Here is a 21,983-nt window from a genome sequence, read left to right as displayed (position 1 = left end):
CACATGCCTGCCTGTATAGGTCAGACGTTTGCCCACTAATGTAGATCTGCAAAGCCAAAAGTTTTGCTTGGGGTTTCCCTTGTCTCCTGTCTGAGCTGAGAGTCCTTAGTAGGTAGACCTGGGTCTTAGACACTGCTGCATGGCTGCAGGTTATCTAGCAATGATTGCCCCGGCACTGCTGGTTGAGAATGCTAAAATAAAGGGGCCCTCGGCGCCACTTAGCAATGACTGATGATGGCGATCCCTGATGCTCAGTGCCGCTATGTCTAATGTTTAAAAGACCTGGTGGGTGAGCCTTACATGTCAGTTCTGTGCAGACTCAGTCTCACTGTGCCTCCATGTGTATGGGGGGTTGTGGATCCTTTTTAAGTCTTTAATTTTCTTTCATGTGTGTGTACACGTGTGTGAGCCCAGGGGGAGGTCAGAGGAAACATTTCAAGAGTCAATTCTCCACAGCCACCTTGTGGGAACTGGGGCTCAAACTCAAGTCATCCCACAGATGTGCAAGTGCCCCTACCCTCTGCACCATTTGGCCAGCCCTAGAGTTTGTGACTTACTCTGTTTTGAATGAAACTGCATTTTCTCTCTGCTCTCTCCACACACTGGACCTTTCTCCCTCCCAAGTCTTTTCCTCCCTTGTTTAGCTTTTTTTTTTTTTTTTTTTTTTTTTTTTTTTTTTTTTTTTTTTTTTTTTTTTTTTTTTTTTTTTTGTGGAAACATGATCTCCTGTAGCCCAGGCTGACCTCAAACCCCTTATGTATTCAAGGATGATTTGGGGCTTCTGACTGCCCCTCTCCCGCTGCTTTCACCTCCCAAGTGCTTGATTTACAGGCTTTCATGACTCCTCCAGGCTTATGCAGTGCTGGAGTGCTGGGGCCTGAACCCACGGCTTCATGAACGCTAGGCAAGTTCTCTACCGATGGCGCTACATTCCCAGTTTCCTTGTTGAGTATATAGACAAGAACTGGCGATCTACTCCTTCAAATGGTAACTTTCTCTGGTAGGTAATAGTCATAAAATACATAAATATTTAATAAGCACTTAAAAACAAACAAACAAACAAATAAGGACTGAAGAGATGGCTCAGCAGTTTAAAAACACACACTGCTCTTGCAGAGGGCCACAGTTCAGTTCCCAGCCTCATCAGGCAGCTCACAACTGTTTGTAACTCCAGCTCCAGGGAATCAGATATTCTCATCTGGCTTTCATGGATATCCCTGTAACATCACACACTCACACACACATCCCGCCCCCCCCCCCACAGACTTTTTAAAAACTACTTTAGGCTGACCCTAAAGTTTATGTATTAAACTCTGTACCAGTAGATCTATATAAAAGTATCTATATAATATTTACATGTAGAAATTATATACCACACTACAGTAAACATCTGTGGACCCCTCTCAGGAGCTAGAGCATTGGAAACACTGCTAAAATGCCTGCCTATCCGTCAGTATCCTCTTGAGGTTTGTAAATCCTGCTCTAGGAAGATCAACATGGACTGACTGTGTGGTGCTGTGGATGTACAAAGTGATGTGTCTGTCAGAATATGAAATAAGCCTCCGCGTTGCTTCTTGCACCTGCAGCCGGCCTATTCTGCTTCCCAGCTGCCACAGCTTTTGCACAGACCCCCCAAGAAGCACATCTCAACATGACAATGACCCCTTGTTTTTACTCTCTCCTTTCCCACTCAAAGTTGAACTAGCAGTTGGAAGAGGTAGGCTGCTAGAATGGCAAAAGAGTCAAGGAAGTATTTGAATCAACTGGAAACATGGTGCAAATAAGTACAGCTATTGTGCAATTCCATGCACCTAGTGAAAGATGAGCAGGTGCCTGAGACCTGCCTTTTATGTCCATCCTTACATACACTGCACACTAACTGAGGAATCTCACCCAAAATACTTAGGGCTAGAAGTGTTTGGATTTGGGGTTTAGGTGGTTTTGCTTTAATATTTTTCACATGCTTTACTGGTTAAACATCCCTCATCTGAAAATATAAAATCTGAATAAACTGAGTGTGGTGGCACACATCTACAATTCTAGCACTCAGGAGGTAGAGGTGGGAACATCAGGAGCTCAAAGTTATCCTCAAATATGTAACAAGTTTAAGGCCAGCCTGGGATACAACTCAAAAAACAAACAAACAAACAACAATGACAAAAACAAACAAACAAACAAACAAAAAACCAAAAAAAAAAAAAAAAAACCAAAGCAAACAAAAACCAAAGGAAGAAGGACCCAAATCTGAAATGCTCCAAAATCCAAAACTTTTAGAGCTAGACACAAAACATTTCTGATACTGAAGTATTTTTTTAAAGGATTTGTATTAATTTTAAGTATGTGTGTATGTGTGCATGTGTGCATGTGTGTGTGAGCGCACTGCAAATAGGAGCACATGTAGGTGTGTGCATCTGAGTGCAGGTGCCTGTAGAGGCCAGAGGTGTCAGATCCCCTGCAGCTGGAGTTATAGATGAAATCACAGACAGCGCGAGCCTTCTGGTGTGGGTCTGGAAATCGAACTCTGGTCCTCTGGAAGAGCAGCAAGTGCTCTTCACTGCTGAACCATCTCTCCAGCCCCTGACTTGAAAGTATTTACAGTTGCTCTGTGACAGCAAATCAAGGTGCTACATGTAACGCACCTATTATTCTAGAGTCTGGGAGACAGTTCAGGCAGAGTGTGGCTGGGACCTCTACCCAGTGACCCTCATGGCTATGATGAAAATGCTCTCAGGCTTGTACAGACTCTACTGAAGCAGACTGCACTGCCATGGCAGAATTCATTTCCTTGTGAGTCTGGTACTGCAGGTCCTAGGGTTTTGCTGGCTGCTGGCTGAGACTAGTCCCCAGTAGAGATCTTCTCCCACATAGCCACGTGCTAGCTCAAGCTCCAGGGAAAGCCTTCCGTTCCATCAGACTTATGCCATATCAACCACAGATTGATAACCCATCATGGTTGCCATATTCTATTGGCTAGAATCAAGGCACAGGTCCTGGCTGCCCTCAAGAGGAAGGCATGAATACCGGCAGAAGAATCATTAGGGGTGGACTGGGTGGTAGACAAGGCCTTGGTATAGGAAAACCACAACAACAATGACGACAAAACAAACTGTTCAGCAGACATATTTTGTTGACATTTCTTTCCAAAGATCATGTGTGACCACATTAGCAGAAACTTGGCATTCTGCTGGCATTTTAGAACCAAATGATGCATTGTATAGTGCTGTTTGGAAGGAGCGGCTTATTGTATTAGCTAAATTTCAAGCCCTTTAATATGCTCCTGAAAGGGGGTTTAGTTTAGAAAATCGTGAGATAGAACTGATGAGAGAGAAGGAGCAATAGGAAAGCAGAAATTGTTCTAAAGCTTTAAGCTTTATTATTTGTGCATGTGCATATGTGCGTGTGCACACACATGTGCGTGTGTGCACGTCCATGAGTGTATACAGAGAGGTCAGAGGTCAACCTTGGGTCTCTGTTCCTCAAGAGCCATTCATTTGGTTCTGTGAGGCAGGGTCTCTCATTGCCTGGGGCTCACTGATTAGATTAGGCTGGCTGGCCAAGGAGATCCGGGGCTCTACCTGCCTCTGCCTTCCCAGCCCTGGGATTGCAAGTGTGCTCCACCACGTGCAGCTTTTTAATGTGCGTCCGAGGATCGAACACAGGTCCTCATGCCTGTCTGGCAAGCACTTTTGTATCTCCTCAGCACCTATTCTGCTAATTTTAAAAATGACAATTGGTTCTGTTTGGGTTAGGAAAAATTAATCTGAGCAGAATTTTTACTAAAATCAAATGCATTTCTACTAAATAAATATCAAACCTTAAATGCTGGTTTATAGGGACACCAGCTAGTTATTGCTCTAACTTCCACACTTTCATCAGAATTATTTGTCTGAAACATGAAGTTGAGGAGCTGGAGAAAGATGAGAGTGGGGTGTCAGTGGTAAGAGCACTTGCTGCTCTTGCCGAGGACCCCAGTCAGTTCCCAGCACTCATGGCTGACTACAATTGTCTATAACTCTGGGTTCAAGGTGATCTGATAGCCTCTTCTGACCTCTGCAGGTACCAGGCATGTATGTCAGGCAAAGAGTCACACACATAAAATAAAAAAAAAGAAAGAAACAGTCACAAAGTTTAATTTGTCACTTTTCTGATAAAAGCCTATAGGATCAACTTTAAAGTCTCATACCGATATCTATGAACCTTTCTGAACCTGGCCTACTTACCATCTTCCTCTCCTTTATGTGTCCAATGCTATAAACAACCCGCAGTTTCCTGGTCCATTGCTCTTCCATGTTTCTGCCTCAGTACACATCATGCCTCTACTTGGTGGATGTCTTTACTATGTGTCTAGAGACTTTGCTTACAGACCACTAGGACATTGCCTTGCTTGATTCCCCACTGGAGTTATTTATCACAGGGCTAAAACACAGAAAGTGGACAATAAATATTGCTTAGGCACATACCTCAGAATCCACTTATTCAAAGAATTGGAGGAGCTGGTTCCTACACTCAGTCTTGGCCAAAAGGGCAAGAAGCAGCTGGGATGATGGCTTTCTTATGTCTGTGATTTAAGGAAAAACATCATCACATGAATGAAGAATTGAGAATGCAAGAATGAACATGAGCAAATTAATGCAAAGAGGAAGAAGGCATCATGCCGAACTGAAACAGTCCAAGGCATTTTTGCTGAAGGAGGTGAAATTTCAAATACATACTGAAAGATAAGAAGGAATTTGAGCCTTTACTAGCATGACATCTTTTTTTTTTTACAGTAGATTTTCCTTAAAAAGTCATTTTTCTTTGTGCGCGCGCGCGTGCGCGCGCGCGCACACGTATATGGGCACATGTGTGTATATGGGTACACATAAGTGTGTGTAAGTCCAAGGTTGGTGTTGGGTAGCTTCCTCAATTGTCCCCCACTTTATATATGAGACAGGTTCACACTTGAACTCAGAGCCCACCAATACAGGCTAATCAGCTTTCCTGGGCATTTAGTTTGAGTAGTGTGGAATTATCGGGTGGCTACCACATTCATCCAGTATTTCCCTAGGTTTCTCTAGTGGCAATTGTTTTATCCACTGAGCTGTCTCCTTTACCTCCCCTTCATTGAAAATACTGGTTCGAATAACAATGGTAGGAAAAGTGGAGGAGGAAGACTTTGGAAATGACTAAAAAGCAAGATCAGAAGGTCTAGCATGGAGAAACGCAGGATACATGTTCCCAAGAAGGGCAATTCCTTGTCTGGGGTGTGCACTGGCTAATGGTGGAAATTAATAACTGTGTAAGGTGGAAGGAGGCTATGGATGATCTGAAAACTAAGCATGCCATTTGCATTTGGTAAGGCAGGTAATAGTGATCCATTCCATCTTATCTGGTGATGGTAAATGGGCTGCAGGGGAAACAAACAAAATATAAATGGGAGAGATTAGATAGAAGGCCTCTACTTGGATGAAAATAGTTCTTTATGGTTTTGTATTTCCTTATGATTTAGAAATCATCCAATAAGCCTATGAGTTTCTTACCACATGCTTTGTAGTGGGGGCACACAGAAAGTAATATTTTTAACACTCAGAAACTCAACCTGAATTAATATAAGTTCTATAACCAGCAAATACATTCACAAAGAAAGTGTTGACATTGGAATCCAAACCTGTCTGTTTTGTTAACGTCCATTGTGGCTAATTTTATGTAATAGCTTGACTGGTTAAGGGACGCCAACAGAGCTGGGGAAACACTATTTCTGGTTGTTTGGAGAAGGTGTTTTTGGAAGAAACGAACATTTGAATTGGTGTATTACACAAAATCTGTCTTCACCAAGGCAAAATCCCGCCCTCATCTGAGGGCGGGAGGGTGTCAGAGTGAGAAAGGAGAAAATTGAGAGGTGGGAGTGAAGTGATGGCTGGCTCTGAAGATGGAAAAGAGAAATGACCGAAGCATGCTGACAGATTCAAGACTCCAGAAAAGGCATGGAAGCACATCCTCTCTCACAGTTCCCAGGAGGAACACAGCCCGGCCAACACCGAGGGTTAGCCCAGCAAGATGCCTTTTGGAGTTTGATCTTGGGAAGGGTAACACAGTACGTTTTTGTGGCTGTAAGCAATTTAGTCTGTGGCAGTCTGGGCAGCAGATTCAATGAGCGAACAGGAAAGTAACTAGGGAGGGAGGACCAGTGCCTACTTAGCACCTACTGTGTACCATGACTGATCTTACAGAGAGCTTGTGGAGGAACAGTCTATTAGCCATTTTTGCATACAAGGAAAATAAAATGGAGAGCTGAAGTAACTTGTCCAAAGTGCTATAGTTGGGTTGAAATAGGAAATTGAGGGATTGATATCTGTTGTAAAAATGCCAAATTCCTCTCTTCAATCTCAAATGCTCAATCTGGGGACATATGTATCACACTGATTCTCAGAAATGCCTTTTTGATTTAATTTGTTGGTGCTCACCTCTCATTTTCCTTTAGTTGAGAGTAATTAGTCCATTTCACAGAAGTTGTGTATACATGATGAAGCTGTAACACTCTTTGGGAAGTGAACTCATGAAGCTCATATTCTTGCTTAGGTAACACAGATGAAAACATACGTAAGCTCCAGAAAGGTTTCCATCAATTCATCAATGTCAGACTTAGGAGTTCTTAGAGCCAAACAATGTCTTCACAGAATCTTCAATGCTGTTATCAATAATGGCCTCTTAGGGTTTGCTCCTGCTGTATTATCCACCTCTGTGGCACGGTAGGTATGCACACATCACCTGCCACCTCCAAACACCTTCCAACCTTATTATTTTTATATCCCAGCTTCTGTTCACACAATTTTGCCACATCTAGAACACTACTCTATATGTAATTGATTGTTTTAATTATTTCTTGGGCCCTTTTCCCAAAATTGCTTTATATAGAAATAAGCAAAATGAACAGATAATAAACGCACCTCTTCTACATTCTTACAAAAAACAGAGCATGTTCTAGTGCATTGCACTTTGTTCCTTTTGTATAACACAACATTGTAAAACTCATTCTGCATAACTAACAGGAAAAATTGACATTTTCTTTTTTTTTCTTTCTTTTTTTTTTTTTTTAACAGAGCTGAGGACCGAACCCAGGGCCTCGCGCTTGGTAGGCAAGCGCTCTACCACTGAGCTAAATCCCCAACCCCCCCCCCCCCGAAAATTGACATTTTCAATATCACCACATCATATTCTGCCACATACACACTGTAATGTATCTAATAGTTGTTCCCTTGAATTGACATTTGGATCTTTTACCCCCTTCATATTTTCATGTGATCATAAAATGCTACATGAAGAACTGAGTTATATGACTATACATAGACTTTCTTTTTTAAAAGTTTATTTTATGTGCATGGGTGTTTTGGCTACATGTGTATCTGTGATCATGATGTGATATACATGTTGCTGCAACAGTGGCATAAATGTGATGGGACTACCCAACCACTTCATGAGATAGAATGCACATTTGACAATGTTAATGAAGCCAAGAATTTGAAACTAGGTAAGTTATGTGTGCATTTTTGGTTATGGTTTGGTAGTTTCTTTTTTGTCATTGTTTGTTTTTGTTTTCATAATGAGAGAAAGAAAATGAAGTTGGGTGGGTAGAAAAGTGAGGAGGATCTGGGAGGACTTGGGTGAAGGGAAAGAATATGATCAAAATATATTATTTGAAAAAATATTTAAAAATAAAAAATGTAAAAAATATTTTATATACATGGGTGTTTTGTCTGCATGTATATCTGTGTAACATGTGTGAGCCTCATGACCTTAGAGGCCATAAGATCCCCTGGAACTGGAGTCAGAGGTAGTTGTGAGCCCCCATGTGGGTGCTGGGAATTGAACTCAGGTTGTCTAGAAGAGCATCCAGTGCTCTTTACTGATGAGTCATATCTCTAGCCCTATTTGTACTTTGTGATGTGTGCATATTTATCTATAGGGATAAACTTCCATAAGGAAGGTTATTGTCTCAGAGGGTAATTGCATTTGTAATTCGGCAAGTAGTGTCTAATTCTCCTCTGTAGAGTTTATACCATTTTATACCACCAGCCAAAACTTCAGTTCTCTCTCTCTCTCTTTCCCCCCATCTCTCTCTCTCTCTCTCTCTCTCTCTCTCTCTCTCTCTCTCTCTCTCTCTCTCCTCTCTCTCTGTGTGTGTGTGTGTGTGTGTGTGTGTGTCTATGTGAGTCTATGTCACATGGGAGCAGGTGCCCACAGATGCCAGAAGAGGGTATCAGACCTTCTGGAACAGGAGTTACAGGTGGTTGTGAACTACCTGGTGTGGGTGCTGGCAACCAAACCTGGGTCTTCTGCAAGAGAAAGTGTTCTTAATCATGGAGTCACCTCTCCAGCCTAAACTTCAATTCTTAACATCAAATGTCAAAATACCAGGTTCTTTAACTTTACTCTGCCGTTCTGAAAGAAGTTCCATTTCTATAGAAGTCAGTAAAATAGAAGGCAAGGGGATGATAAGGGGGATGCACACTTACTGTAGAAGGCAAGGGGATGATAAGGGGGATGCACACTTACTGTTAGGAAGCTTACATAGGCTCAAAACCATGTGAGGACCGTATGCAGAAGTCTCTCAAAGAGGTTTTGCTGACGGTCACCCCCAGATTGGAATTCAAATGTTCTGTCTCTGAGATGTGTGTCATCACTGCACTGTGACAGGGTCCTTCCTATAACTAACACAGTGAGTGACACGACATCCTTAGGGGTGGCACTAGTGGGTTGGACCAGGATGGTGGTAGAGTGGATGGCACAGGGTATGACTCAGGAGATGTCATTTAGCAGGGCTGTTTATGATGGAGAAGGAACTCCTGAGCCTTTTGGGACTGCTGTAAGATCTAAAAGGAACGATCTGGGAGGGTGTTTAATATACAGTAGGGTTCAACACCAACTTTCTTCTTTGCCTTTCTGAAAATAGCAAGGAATTAAGAAGGAAACTCCAAGGGCTTTCAAACAGGATTTATGTCACAACTTCCATATGGTAAAACCACCTTACCATACCCATAAAAGCTCTTTGAATGTGTTTAGAATTAATTTATATGTAATTGTACCATGCTGTGCTTTTTAGCTTTTCATTTTACATAGTAGTAGAAACATAGGGTCAAATCCTTAACTGACTGAATCATAGAAAGCAAAGGTTAAAAAAAAAAAAGATTAGGAAAAAGCCACACTAGCACTCTAACAAAGGTGCTTTAGTAGGCCTGAGTGGTCACTTAGCACAAGGCCATGTCAAAGCCAAGCTGTCAAGAAAAGGCTGACTAGAACAGGAAAGATTAACTAGGTGAAAGTGGATGGTAAAGCACATGCTTAGCATGCATGAGGCCTTGAGTTGATCTTTCAGTAAGTCTCTGTGGTAGGTTTATTATCACCATAACTGACTGTAGTTTTAGAACCCTCTGGATTGGAGAATATATTCTCCCCTTCCAAAAAAGACAGAATAATAAAATTGTTGAGCCAGCAATTACAAAGTTGAAATCACTTGGAAAGACTGAATCTTATGTCTACTTGAAATTTCAATTGTGACACTTTTTGATTCATAGTCTCTTTTGTAAGCCTTAGTGAGTGTAATTTACTTAGCTAATTTCACTAGTGGATTCTGTTCTTTCAGGGCACAGAGAAATAAGAATCATAAATATGCTATTACTGCCTGCTTTTGTATCTTATTTCATAGCTCCACAGTTTAAATAAAGAAAATATATTTAAAAGTACAAATTAATTGCACTCATTTCCTGGAAGTATTTCAAAATGATTTCTTTTATTAGAGCCACCAAATCTATTTCATGGAGTTTAAGTAGATATATGTTGGCATGATGCAAACATAACAGTAACAATAATGGCAACAATAACACAGATAGTTACCATTTATTTATTGTCTAGTACCTATGTGGTATCATGTTGAGAGCTTTGAATAGATTGTTACTGAGCACATTTTCAAAGAAGGAAGTATTATTCCCATGATATAAAGGTGAAAACCGAGGTTTAAAGAGATTATCTTGTTAATTCATGTTACCAACTTAATGAAACTAGAATCCAAGTTTGAGCAACTGTATTCAACACACGCCTTTAAGGTGTTATTATTTCAAATCCAGTAAAGAAGCAGTCTCTCATCTATATGCAGAAATAATTTTTACCTGTTAGTTCTGTTTTATTACCCAAGAAGGCAAAATGATTAAACTATAATAAGAAATAAAAGACGCAGATATGTGGTTTCTTTCAAAAGGTAGAATTTAGAATCACTTTCTCTAATGTGTAAGTAAAATCCTCTCCAAGCAGTTTTTTCAGTCTTTATAGGGTTTATTTTGGCATATATACTCAGGAAAACTTGTGTTTCACAATGGGGTAGTCTCATCTTTTACAGTCATTCTCAAAACTTGAGGAGCTCCAACACTGTTAAATGTCATATTCATCAAAGCAACTACTAAAGTTGTCAAAGTAATTTTTTTCTACAGAACCTCAATGCTATAAACATGTTGCCTATTTGTCTTCTTAGCATTCTAAAAGAAGTTATTGCCGTTATTAGACTTCACGGAAAGTGGGTTTAAAAATCTACAGAGGTTGATGAGAAAAACCCCGGTGCTTTCTTTTTACTTTTTCTCTTCAAAATCCTCCTTTCAGCTCATCAGTAAGAAGCAAGCAGTTTGCTGTGTCTTCCACTGAAAGAGCATTGTAATTCAAATCCATTCAGTGCTGCCTCGCTTGTGCCATTTGTAAGCCAAGCTTACATAGTATACTGCGCACCTATTTTAATGATATAGCACATTAACAAAAATTTCACTCACTTGAAGCCATGTTTACTAACAGAGCCTTAGCACCTCCCCAAAAACTCTCAAAGACAAGTTTCACACATTGAAATTGTCTGAACAAATAATTGATACATACAGCTTAAGCTCTTTTTTTCAAATTAAGGTCTTTGGGGAGTTTTAAAATTACACTAAAAATAAAAGGTTTGGTGGAAATGTTTGATTGTGCAGAAAACATTCAAGGTCACAAGATGCCCATTCAGTTCTTGCTACAACATGAGAGAGGCAACCAGGCTGATTTCTAGCTAGATTTTTTTCCTAGAATTTTCTTGAGGGAATGTTGGAAACTTTATTACAAAAGATGGGAAAGTTATCAAGTGCCAGGAAAATCAGGAGGTCAATACAGATGAGAGGTGCCTAAAGTGTGAATCAGTAAGTTTGTGGAATCTATGCTGACTTATGTAATTTTTTTTTAGAGCCCCTCAAGATAGGAAAATAACACGGAGGTAAGAGAGAGAAAAAAAAAAAAAACCAAAACAGCTCAAGAGGTGAGACACAGTCATTTTGATTGGGGGGGGGTGTCTAACTACACAATGAGGTCATCCTATCTCCCGGAAGTGACAAGTAATCACCTGCTTTGCACTAGCTCCGCCCCTTCCCTCAGAGGTCCCGCCCCTCCGCCAGAAGCCGGCCGGGTGTTAGGGGGCGTTCCTCCCAGAGCAAAGCTGAGAGCTGCGACGCAGAGGAAGGGGACCCCAAAACGTCTGGCACTGCCTCCTCCAGAGAACACTTTGGACCGCCTCACTCAGCCCAGCGGGATTCTGAAACGCCGAGGGGTCAACCTGATGGGTTTCGGGGTCAACGGAAGAGGGGAAGGGGAGCCCTGGCGGGGAGAACCCCCCGGTCCCCCGCCCAGCAGCTGAGGCACAGGAGGGCGGCCATCTTGGCCGGCAGGGTAGGGCCAGGAGGCTGCGGGCGCCGTGCGATTGGGGGGCTCGCCCGGAAGTGACGCCACCCGCCCGGAAGCGGAGGGGGTTCCCTGGCCCACTCCCCCCCGTTCGTCTGCTCCCCCGCTTCCTCCCCGCCCCCCTTCCTCTCCATTCGTTCCCCCCCTCCCCGGTCCCTGCCTTCTCCCCCCACCCGTCCCTCCCCCCCCAACCTCCGGAGCTGGGAAGAGAGTCAAGATGGCGGCGAAATCCGATGGCGGTGGCGTGGGGGTGGGCTTCGCCCAGCTGCACAACCTGGACGAGGCGGTGGGCAGCGGCGAGGAGGACGGGGAGCCCGGGGGAGGCGGCTGCGGCGGCGGCGACGGCAGCGAGCCCGGCGAGAGCAGCTCGCTGCACATCTGCCACTGCTGCAACACCTCCTCGTGCTACTGGGGCTGCCGCTCCGCCTGCCTGCGCTCGCTGCTGGGCAAGAAGCCGCGCCGCAGCGCCGCCGCCGCCGACGGGGGGACCAGCCTCTGCAGCCGCCCGGGGCCGCCGGCCGCCACCCCCCGACGCCCTCGGCCGGCCGACCGCAGCCCGCGTCGCCGCAGGTGGAGCGGCCGTGGCTCGACTGCCTGTGGATCGTGCTAGCGCTGCTGGTGTTCTTCGGGGACGTGGGTACCGACCTGTGGCTGGCCCTCGACTACTACCGCAAGGGGGACTACGGCTGCTTCGGGCTGACCCTGTTCTTCGTGCTGGTGCCGTCGCTGCTGGTGCAGAGCCTGAGCTTCCGCTGGTTCGTGCAGGACTACACGGGCGGCGGGCTGGGCGCCGTGGAGGGGCTCAGCAGCCGGGGACCCCCAATGATGGGGGCCGGCTACGGCCACGGCGCGGCCCGCGGCGGCCCGGGTGCGGGGGGCTCGGCCACCCCGGGGGCGCAGCGTCTGTGCCGCCTCTCCGTGTGGATCTGGCAGTCGGTCATCCACCTGCTGCAGATGGGGCAGGTGTGGAGGTAAGAGCACTGCGGGGTGGGGGGCGGGGGGCTGCGGCCGCGCGCGGGCCCCTTGGACGGGCTGGGCTGAGCAGGGTAGCCGCGCGCTGTCCTAGCGTCTCGCGACGGTCAATAGGATGCCTGGCCACGCCTTTTGGCCCCGGGGAGGCCCCAGATCCCTGTTTGCCCATCTCTTTCCCTGGGTCGTACTTGGAGGAGACCCTGCCTCTGCCCTCCCTCTTCTCTGCAGACCTCGATCCTGGTTGCCCCTTTCCCCCCCACCGGTGTCCCAAGGTAACCGGCGCTCGCTCTCTGCACTCTGGCTCGCATCCTGGAGGGGGTCGACCTGGCTTCCTCCAGCCGGTTGCACTCGGCCCTGCCACCCACCCCCCCTTCCCCGAGAGACATTTCTTTTCTCCCCCACCTCCCGTTTTCTCTCTGCAGTGGCCGGTGTGGGGCCTCTCCTTAAAGCACTCCTTCATGCCCCTCCTCCTCCTGCAACCCCAGCCCCTGCGAACGGCTCCACACCTCTGCCCTCCTTGAAGGAAAAATGACTTTTTTTTTTTCTGGAATAGATGTGCCCTTTTCCAGTGACAGGGGGAAAAAATGAGATGGTATCTAATGGCAGCAAGCGTTTGATGTTAACTCTCACCTCTGGAAAATCACTGAGCCATTGGGGCACCTATTCTGTTTTCAATGGCCAGGCCTATGTGTGATTTCTGTTTACATCCAAGATGCAAGCTTGGCCTCAAGGCTCCTTCTCTCCCCCCCCCCCTTCTGTAAAGTCCTAGTGCGTCAGGTGCATCCCTCAAAACCACTTGCCAAGGAACCTTAACTGTCTACCTCTCTGCCTAACCACGTAGAGTACCTGACTGGCTACCCCACCGACTGCCTCGTTAATTGTCTACCTTCTGTCCAAGTCACTGACTGATTGCTTCACTGTTTACATCTCTGCCTCACTGACTCCCTTAACTCTTCACCTCACTGACTGCCTTCATTGTCTACCTCACTGTCTACCCTCATTGACTACCCCACCGCCTGACTACCTCGCTGTTTACATCACTGTCTCATTGACTACCTTTCTGGTCTGCCTCACTGATTATCCTACTGGCTTTACTCACACTGACTACCTCACTGACAGGCTACCTCACTGGCTACCCCACTGGCTACCTCACTATCTACCTTTCCCCTGCCTGTCTACCTCACCAGCTCACCAACTAGATTTCTTCACTGTCTGTCTGACTACTTCACTAACTGATTGCCTCACTGGTTGCATCATCATCTCACTACCTTCTCTGTTAACCTCGTTATCTTCATTGTCTACCTCATTGTTTACCTCACTGATTACCTTCACTGCTTACCTAACTGACTGCCGAGTTGTTTACCTCACTATCTCACTGTCTGCTGTCTCAGTCTGTCTGCTTATTGAATACCTCACTAGACTGCCTTACCAAACTGATTACGTTCACTGTCTGCTGACTAGCTCGCTCTCTACCTCACTGATTACCATGGCTGTTCTCACTGACCATCTCACTGTCTACTTTAATGTCTACTGATTATCTCACTGTCTACCGACTGCCTTTCATCTACCTCACTGTTTACTTCAGTGACGGCCTGACTGATTACATTCACTGTTTACCTCACTGTCTACCTCATTGCCTGACTGGCTACATCAAGAAACCGTTGAAACCTTAGTCACCCTGTGCCCTCCGACTTAAATCAGCTTCAGTGTGTTCTGGAACCAATGACTTTGTCAGTGACAGCATTTACAAGGGGAACCATTTTTCTAGTAAAGCCTACACAGGGATGAATCCTTTTGGTACATTTCCTGAGGAGACTGGTCTAGACTATCTTCTATGCGAAGTAGATTTTAGGCCTCAGCACCTCAGCTGATAACTTGGGTTAGATGGAAGAAAGTTTGTGTTTTGAATGTTTTCTTCAGCTCTCTATTCTGACTCATCAGAACATCTGAGAAAGCATGAGATTGAATTAACACATTGTCCTACAGAGTTGATGTGCAGATTCATGAAAAAGTGAGCCTGGGTCTTGATTTTCCTGGTTCAGCCCGGTGACCATTACTCTAGTTGTCTTTGTCTGCAGGTAATTTGTTTCCTGCTGATAAAAAGTTAGGAACATGAGAGTAAAATTTTTAGTTATGAGCATAGCTGGTCAAATAACACGTTCAAAATAAATCTTAAATTTTAAATTTTAACCCCTTCCCTAAATAATTCATGCTGAATCAGTATTGGGGATATAATTGTTCAGATATAATTTGGAGGCTGGTATGAACAGTTAGGGGAGAGGGTCAAAAAGTGGGTATGCGAGTGATCTTGAACTCTCTTAGTAGGGATTTTACAGCATGTATTTGACAACTAGCTTCTGTTTGAACAGACTGAAATTGCTGTCTTCTAGTCTCATGTGTGAATATGGGCAATGAGGATGTTTGTGTCACGTTCAATTTTCTGAGAGAATTAAATCTAATGTGACCCATTCCATCAGTTGGAAGTAAGCTTTTGGGACCAATGAAGTTAGAGTTAAGTGTCAGTATTTTTTGTCAGGATAACCCCCACCCCGCCACCCACCAATGACTCATTTAGCCAAACTTAATTGTGTTTGTGCAAAGTTGAAGTCTAGATTTTGGGACAAACTGAGAAGTTTAGATTAAGCTTTTAAAATTGAAATGGGGTGTTGTATTTCCCCCCACCTTCAATTAACTTTTCAGTCTTCACTGGGAAGAAATTATGGAGGATGCCTGTGTGTTTATTATGTCAAACTTTCAGATTGAATTTTAATCTTTACATAACTCAGAGAGTTACAATATTGGAAGATAGGATAATTCAGCAAAGCTGTTTCATCTCTGTTGCTGCATTTCAAAAGCAGTATTTACTGAGGAAGGATTTTCATTTTTTATTTTTGGACTGACTTTGCTTGAAATGCTCCGAGAACAAAGTCTGCTCATTAATACCTGCTAGGCATGTTGTTTGCATTGAAATCATTCATACGGAAGAGCCTGTGAGAAAGGTTTTCACTCTTTTCTTGTTTCTACCTCTTGGCAAGTAGTTGCTTGTCAACATGTATAAGCATACATTGACTCAGTCCTTTACTGCAGGTCTTTGGCGTTCTGTTGGTTTCCTTTATCATATTTGTGACCCAAATTGTGCTATTTCATGTGGTTACACGGCATTCAGGTTAAGGTTAGGAAATCCATCATTTGATGTGGGCCATATTTCTAAGAAAAGATATCAGTGAAGTTGTACATTGTCAAAACTAATCCCATTAAACACTGAATACTTGTTTCTCTGCCTTCTTTTTTCCGCATGTTTTAAAATATAAAATTTCAGGAGTCTGCTTGGAGAGAATGTGGCACCTGTTTAAGAACATGCTTCCCGTGATGTAGTGGAGCGCTCTCCTTGTCTTTCCTGTCAAGATGGCACATGCTTGACATCTCTGTCATGCTGAGTCCAACTTGGAGCAAGGAAGAATAGCTGTGTCTTAGTTGGGTTTCTGTTGCTGTGATGAAACATCATGACCAAAAGCAACCTGGGAAGGAAAGGCTCACATACCCTGAATGACAGTCTCTTGAGGGAAGCCAAGGCAGGAACTCACACTGGATGGGAACCGGGAGGCAGGAGGTAATGAAGAAGCCATGGAGAGTGCTGCTTACCGGCTTACTCAGCCTGCTTTTCTTATAGCATCCAGGACCACAGCACAGGGATGGCACCACCCACAACCATCTGGGCCTTCCCACATCACTAATTAAGAAAATGCCCTACAGGCTTGCCTGCAGCCTTATGTTATGGAGGCATTTTCTCATTCGAGGTTCCCTTCTCTCACATGACTATAGCTTATGTCAAGTTAACATAAAACTAACCAGCAAAAGCTGTGTTTGTAGTGATTTGGTATGGTGAACCTGCCTCTGAGGAGCATTAGAGTGTGATTGAGACCTATTTAGTGCAAGCTTTCTTGGCACTAATTGGTGAAAATGTAGTTTACTGTGTAGCTTTGTGGGCACTATTTTTCAGGTGCTTTCCCAGGGGTAATGGGTGTGTGAGTCAGTCATAACGACGAGTCAATCCAGACTTCACTTGAGTACAGTGAGCCATTATTAGAAAGTGAGCCCATTTTCTTGGAGGCTCTGGCACTCGGAATTGTGTGACTGAGTTTGCATGTCTGTGGCCATGCTGGTCATGCCATAGCATTTTGGCCTTTGCATTTGGCTCTGCCTTTGGAGGGTGCCCAGCGAGTGTTGTCATAAAAAAGAGTTTAGGCTTCGTGCTCATTTTGGAGGGACAAGTAAAGGGAACTAAAGCGTGCTTTGCACTGCCCCAGTTCCTGGGTAGGGTTGGAAGGGGTGGGTGTGGGACACTTGCTGTCAGCTGGAGTGAACACTTACTAGAAGTAACTCATGAGACTATGGAATGGTAATGAGAGGGCAAGAGAAACTGGGAAATCCCTAAGGACTATGGGAAATACATCAAGTTCTGTTTTATACATGTATCATGTAATTTAAATTTTGCACCCATTTTACAGATGGAGTGGGGTTGGAGGGGTTATGTAACCTTTGCCACTGGTCACTAGTGGAGGGAAGTTTTGGCAACATCTCAACTTTTCTCCCCCACGGCGTTCTTTTCCCAGTGTGAAGGCCATGTGAGCTGGTGTGGCATCCTCAGTGACTTTGCTTCCCTCTGCGAGTTTGCTCTCCTGACTAGTCAGAATTGGACTTGTGGTGCCCCTGATGCTCTGGGGCCACTTGGTAGATGAGTGAGATTCTCTGACACCCTGCTCTTTTAGTCTAATGCATTAGATCCCATTGGCATTGGGGCAGAGTTTCAAGTCTTGTAGCTGATGATGCCATCAGATGTGACACAGAGCTGAGGTTCTTGTCTTGAGAACATTTTCAGCAATCTGTACAACTCTCTTCTCAGGGTAGATGGCTTCTAGCCCTATAAATCCACAACGCCAAGAGGCTTATGTCAGGGTTGACTCCCTTTGGGCTACCATTTATACCTGGAGTTCCATCTACAAGCTTTCTCTATTTATTCTCCGTTAATCTGGTGGAAATGCCACAAGGTTACAAAGTGCTCACTTGTCAGCCTGAGCTGTGCATCAGGCTCACAGCTCACTCCAAAGTCAGATACTCAGATCCATCACAAGAGATTTTGGTCTATGAGTTCTGGGGTTGGGATGGCCCCAGGAATCTTAAAATATTAGGGACTAGAGAGATGGCTCAACTCTTAAGAGCATTTGCTGCTTTTCCAAAGGACCTGAGTTCAGTTTCCAGAACCCATGTCAGGTGGCTCCCAACATACGTGCAAACAAAACACCTATGCATATAAAGTGATTTTTTTTTTTTTTTTTTTTGAGATAAACCTTACTATGTAACCTTGGCTAGCTTGCAGCTCACTATGTAGACCAGGCTGGTCTCAAACTCAATGGAGAGCCATCTCCCTATGCTTTCTGAGTGATTGAGTAAAGGCATGTGCCACTATACTTGGCAAAAAGAAAAAAGAAGGAAAGAAAAAAAATTAGGTAAATTGTCAAAGAAAAGAAAGACTCTAAGTATCCTGAAAATCTAGGTTTCTAGCAAGTTCCCCAACTGTTCTAGAGGGGGTGAGAACTCAGTTGCATCATCTTGAATTCACAGTGTTTACAAGAGTAGTTCTTAAGGAGAAAGGAAAACATTGTAGGTCACTTAGGGTTGTTTTGTAAACTTAAGCTCTAGGCAGATTAGGTTTATTGAGGTAAGACTTATGAAAGGGACTCTGTGGATGGTTTTAGCAATTTTTACGGAGATTTATTAATTGATATTTCTTGTGTATGAATGTTTTCCCTGTATGTATGTATGTATGCATGCATGCATGTATGTATGTGTACTTCTGCAGAGGCCAGAAGAGGGCGCCAGGTCCCTGGGAACAGGAGTTATGGATGGTTGTAATTCACCGTGTGGTGCAGGGAACTGAACCTCAGGTCTTCAGCAAGAGCAGTCAGTGCTCTTTAGCACTGAACCATCTCTCCAGCCTCTGTAGATGATTTTAATAGAACTTAGGTATTTAAACAGTAGCTGACAAGGTTTTTTAAAATCTGGAATGGGGTCGATGAAAATGTAGATTATATAATAATCAAATAATTGCTGTGACCCTATAGTGTGCTTAAAATTATGAATGTTGCTGTGGAGACATCTGACACTCAAAGGCAGTGAAATACTCCGTTGACTCAGAAGTTTCTTTGGAGTTTTGAAATAAGTCAGGGGTCGTTATTTGAACACTATGACGATTTTCATTCTGGAAAACCACAAACTACAAATATCAGGGCTATGGAGAAAAGAACAAAGACAAATTACCTAAAACTAACTTTTTAAGCAGACCAGTAATAAAAGTCATGAAGTTCAGATACAGATAATAGCAAGGCTCACTTGCCATACACATTTCATTGGGCCGAAAGCCTGGGTGATTCTGAGTCTTCCTTGAGTCTCATATGTAGAATCCTTAAAAAAAATAAATAAAACAGTATTGTGTGTGCACACATATTCGTGGAGGCCAGAGGACAAATTGTGGGAGTTGGTTCTCTTCCTCCATCATTTGAATTCTGGGGACTGAACACAGGTAGCAAGTTCCTTGATCTGCTGTGCCATCCTGCTGGCCCCAGAGGAAGGTATTGGTAAGATTCTCAGCATTCTTTTGGAAGGCAGTCTTCCTCTTTGCCATCTTTCTCCTTGTCTGTGAGAACATGGATAGCTAGCTGCAGAAAACGCTGAGAAGATGGGGCTTCAGGCTAGTGCCACTCCCCACATGCTGCTGTTCCCACTTGGCAGTCGCACATGGGGGAGCCTGTGGTGTAGACATGTGACATCCGTTAGAATTGAGCGATGTCAAGATGCAGCCATTGAAGTGTCAAGGTTCTGCTGGAAGTCTAGCTTGGGTGAGATGGTGCAGTGTTCCAAGGTCAAGTGAAAAGGATTACTCTTTTCATGCTTAGTTGGTCCTTGTGTATAGTAAAGAAGCAAAGGGGCTGTTTTAACCCCCTTTTAAGTGTCTGCTTCTGTGACCTCGACACTGGATGAGAAGTGATCCTGTTGAATAGCGTGCCTGGAACCTGAGTGATTTGGGAATTTGCTTCATTTGTTATGTGGTTATAGCGAGGATTTATATTAAAATTCATCTGAGCACACAGTAAACAAAAAGAGCAACAGTAGCCAGTTGTCAGGGAAAAGACTGATGGGTAGAATAAACAGACTGCTTTCTGCAATATAAACAATCTGTTTTCATAGTTTTTTTTCCTCTTTACTTTTTTTTTTTTTTGAAGGATGAGTAGATCTTCCAAATCAAGAAGTTACTTAAGTGGGAAGCAGCAGATCTGCCTGTAGGCTAATCACTGTTAGTTTCTACACTATGGCAACTAACACACATCCTCAGCTGCATAACACAGTAGGAATTTGTGGGCTGTTGCTCTAGTCCTAGCTGCAGGTGGTCTTGACTTGGGTAGCCCGGACATTTCTCTGGCACTTGGTTCCCTCGGCCTGTAGAACATACAGCCGTAGATAGGAGAGGGTGGGCATGTTTCTTCAATGTCTGCCTTGAGTGACACATACCACTTCCACTTAGATGACAGGGTTAGAGGTGAGCCCAGTGGCCATGCCTACCTAGGTCAAGAATGGCTAGCACTCCAGGCCGAAAGGAGTTTGCATTTTGGTGGAATGAGACCAAGAAAGAAATAACTACATAAACCATCTACTCTTCAGGTTACAGTGGCAAATGCGTGTGTCTATGAGAGAGAGGGATGGATGTGGTCAATACACATTGTATGAAATTGTCAAAGAATTAATAAAAGCCCACACACGTATATGCTAATGGTTGTCGAGTCTAAGAAGAGATTGCCTGTTGTGGTTGTTTTTAAGTTGCTTGGGGGCCCTGTCAGGCATCCATTGTGCAGTTACATATTTCCCCTTCAAAATATATTGTCTATTGGGTCTAGAAAATAGTTAACTATTTATTTAATCTTTAAAACTAAGAGCTAAGTTTAATGATTTGAAGCCTGAGCCAAACTAAATACACCTAAATTAAAATGTGCAGAGACATCCCTGAGTGCTGTTCCTCAGGCACTCCTCACCTTGACATGTATGTATGTATGTATGTATGTATGTATGTATGTATGTATGTATGTATTAGTGCCTGGAACTCACCACATAGGCTTCCAGTGAGCTCCAGACAGCCACCTGTCTCTGTTTCCTGGTGCTGGGATTAGAAGTGTGCGTCACTACACTTGACTTTTTTTTCCCTGGGGCTCTGGAAATCCAGCTCAGGTCCTCACGCTTGCTGCGTACTTGGCTGACTGTCTTCCTAGGCCCTGTTGATGTTTTATTGTAAAAATGTCTTTCACAAGGTATTGTGGCCCCATACCTAGTCAGTGTTTCAAGTTTTAAAACTTGAAGCTTATCTGATTTAGAAAAGGCTGAGTTTTGATTTTTAACTACAGCTATTGCCCCTTTAAAGAAATTCTCCTCCTTCCGTGGGACTTTCATTGAACCCAGGCTCTCCAAAGTGACTTTATTTCCACCTGCTAATTTTACAGATCATCAAATAATTTACCTAGAAAACCTTGCAAAATTTTACTTAAATCTGGAACTTTCTATGTACTAAGATATACTGGATACTATTTAATTTTTGTGTTAATAATTCGTGGGGATGGATTAAAATTATCTGAAAATTCCTTACAAAGTTGTTACTTATCTGAGCGTAGTTTCAATGTGAAACTAAACCTAATGTGCTGTTGAGACAGATCAGTATGTTCTAGAAGTTCTTAGTCAAGTCCAAAAGATAGTTTAACAATAGGCACCCACCATTCCAGAAAGGAAGTTTTTAACTGCTGTTTAAAGCACCCCCTCTGCTAATTCTCTACTAATAATGGGTTATATTTTCTCTGATTCTTAAATGGCCTTTAAAACTGGGTCACTGACACATGAAAATACTAACTATATATTTATTTAGCAGCTATTTAATAATTAAGGTTCCTTTATGTAATATACCACCAATGAGCCCATGCAGAGCTCTAGATGAAAATTCTTGTTTCTTTTAAGAAGTCAATTTGTGACTTGTGTGGGTAATAAGATCTTCTCAGATGAGAGGGTCCACTGCAAATTATGTAATGAGAGTAACAAATACATTCCAGAACTTTTGGCAGATTGTGGCAATATACCAGGTTGGAAACATTTATTACAGGAATTGGGATCCTTGTAAAAAACATTTTACAAGGTCTTCATGTGACATTCATGGGGGAGTGCGCAGTTGCTGAGCAGAGCATCTCATACCTAGGGGTCAG

At 43.7% G+C, this 21,983-nt stretch overlaps 1 protein-coding gene across 1 annotated transcript in view; it reads left to right on the top strand.

Annotated features, from left to right (window-relative positions):
* Nucleotides 1–11,905: 11,905 nt before the first annotated feature.
* Nucleotides 11,906–21,983, top strand: part of Xkr6 (XK related 6) — a 225,335-nt gene continuing 215,257 nt past the window's right edge. The window contains 2 exon segments of the mRNA XM_028884160.2: nucleotides 11,906–12,199; nucleotides 12,202–12,689. Of these exon segments, the coding sequence (XP_028739993.1) occupies nucleotides 11,936–12,199; nucleotides 12,202–12,689 (752 nt within the window). The 5' untranslated portion in view covers nucleotides 11,906–11,935.

The sequence above is a fragment of the Peromyscus leucopus genome, chromosome 9 (genome assembly GCF_004664715.2).
Source record: "Peromyscus leucopus breed LL Stock chromosome 9, UCI_PerLeu_2.1, whole genome shotgun sequence".
In the NCBI taxonomy this organism is placed as follows: domain Eukaryota; kingdom Metazoa; phylum Chordata; class Mammalia; order Rodentia; family Cricetidae; genus Peromyscus; species Peromyscus leucopus.
Note: the sequence above shows the minus strand (reverse complement) of the source record. Positions and strands in the feature narration are given on the sequence as shown.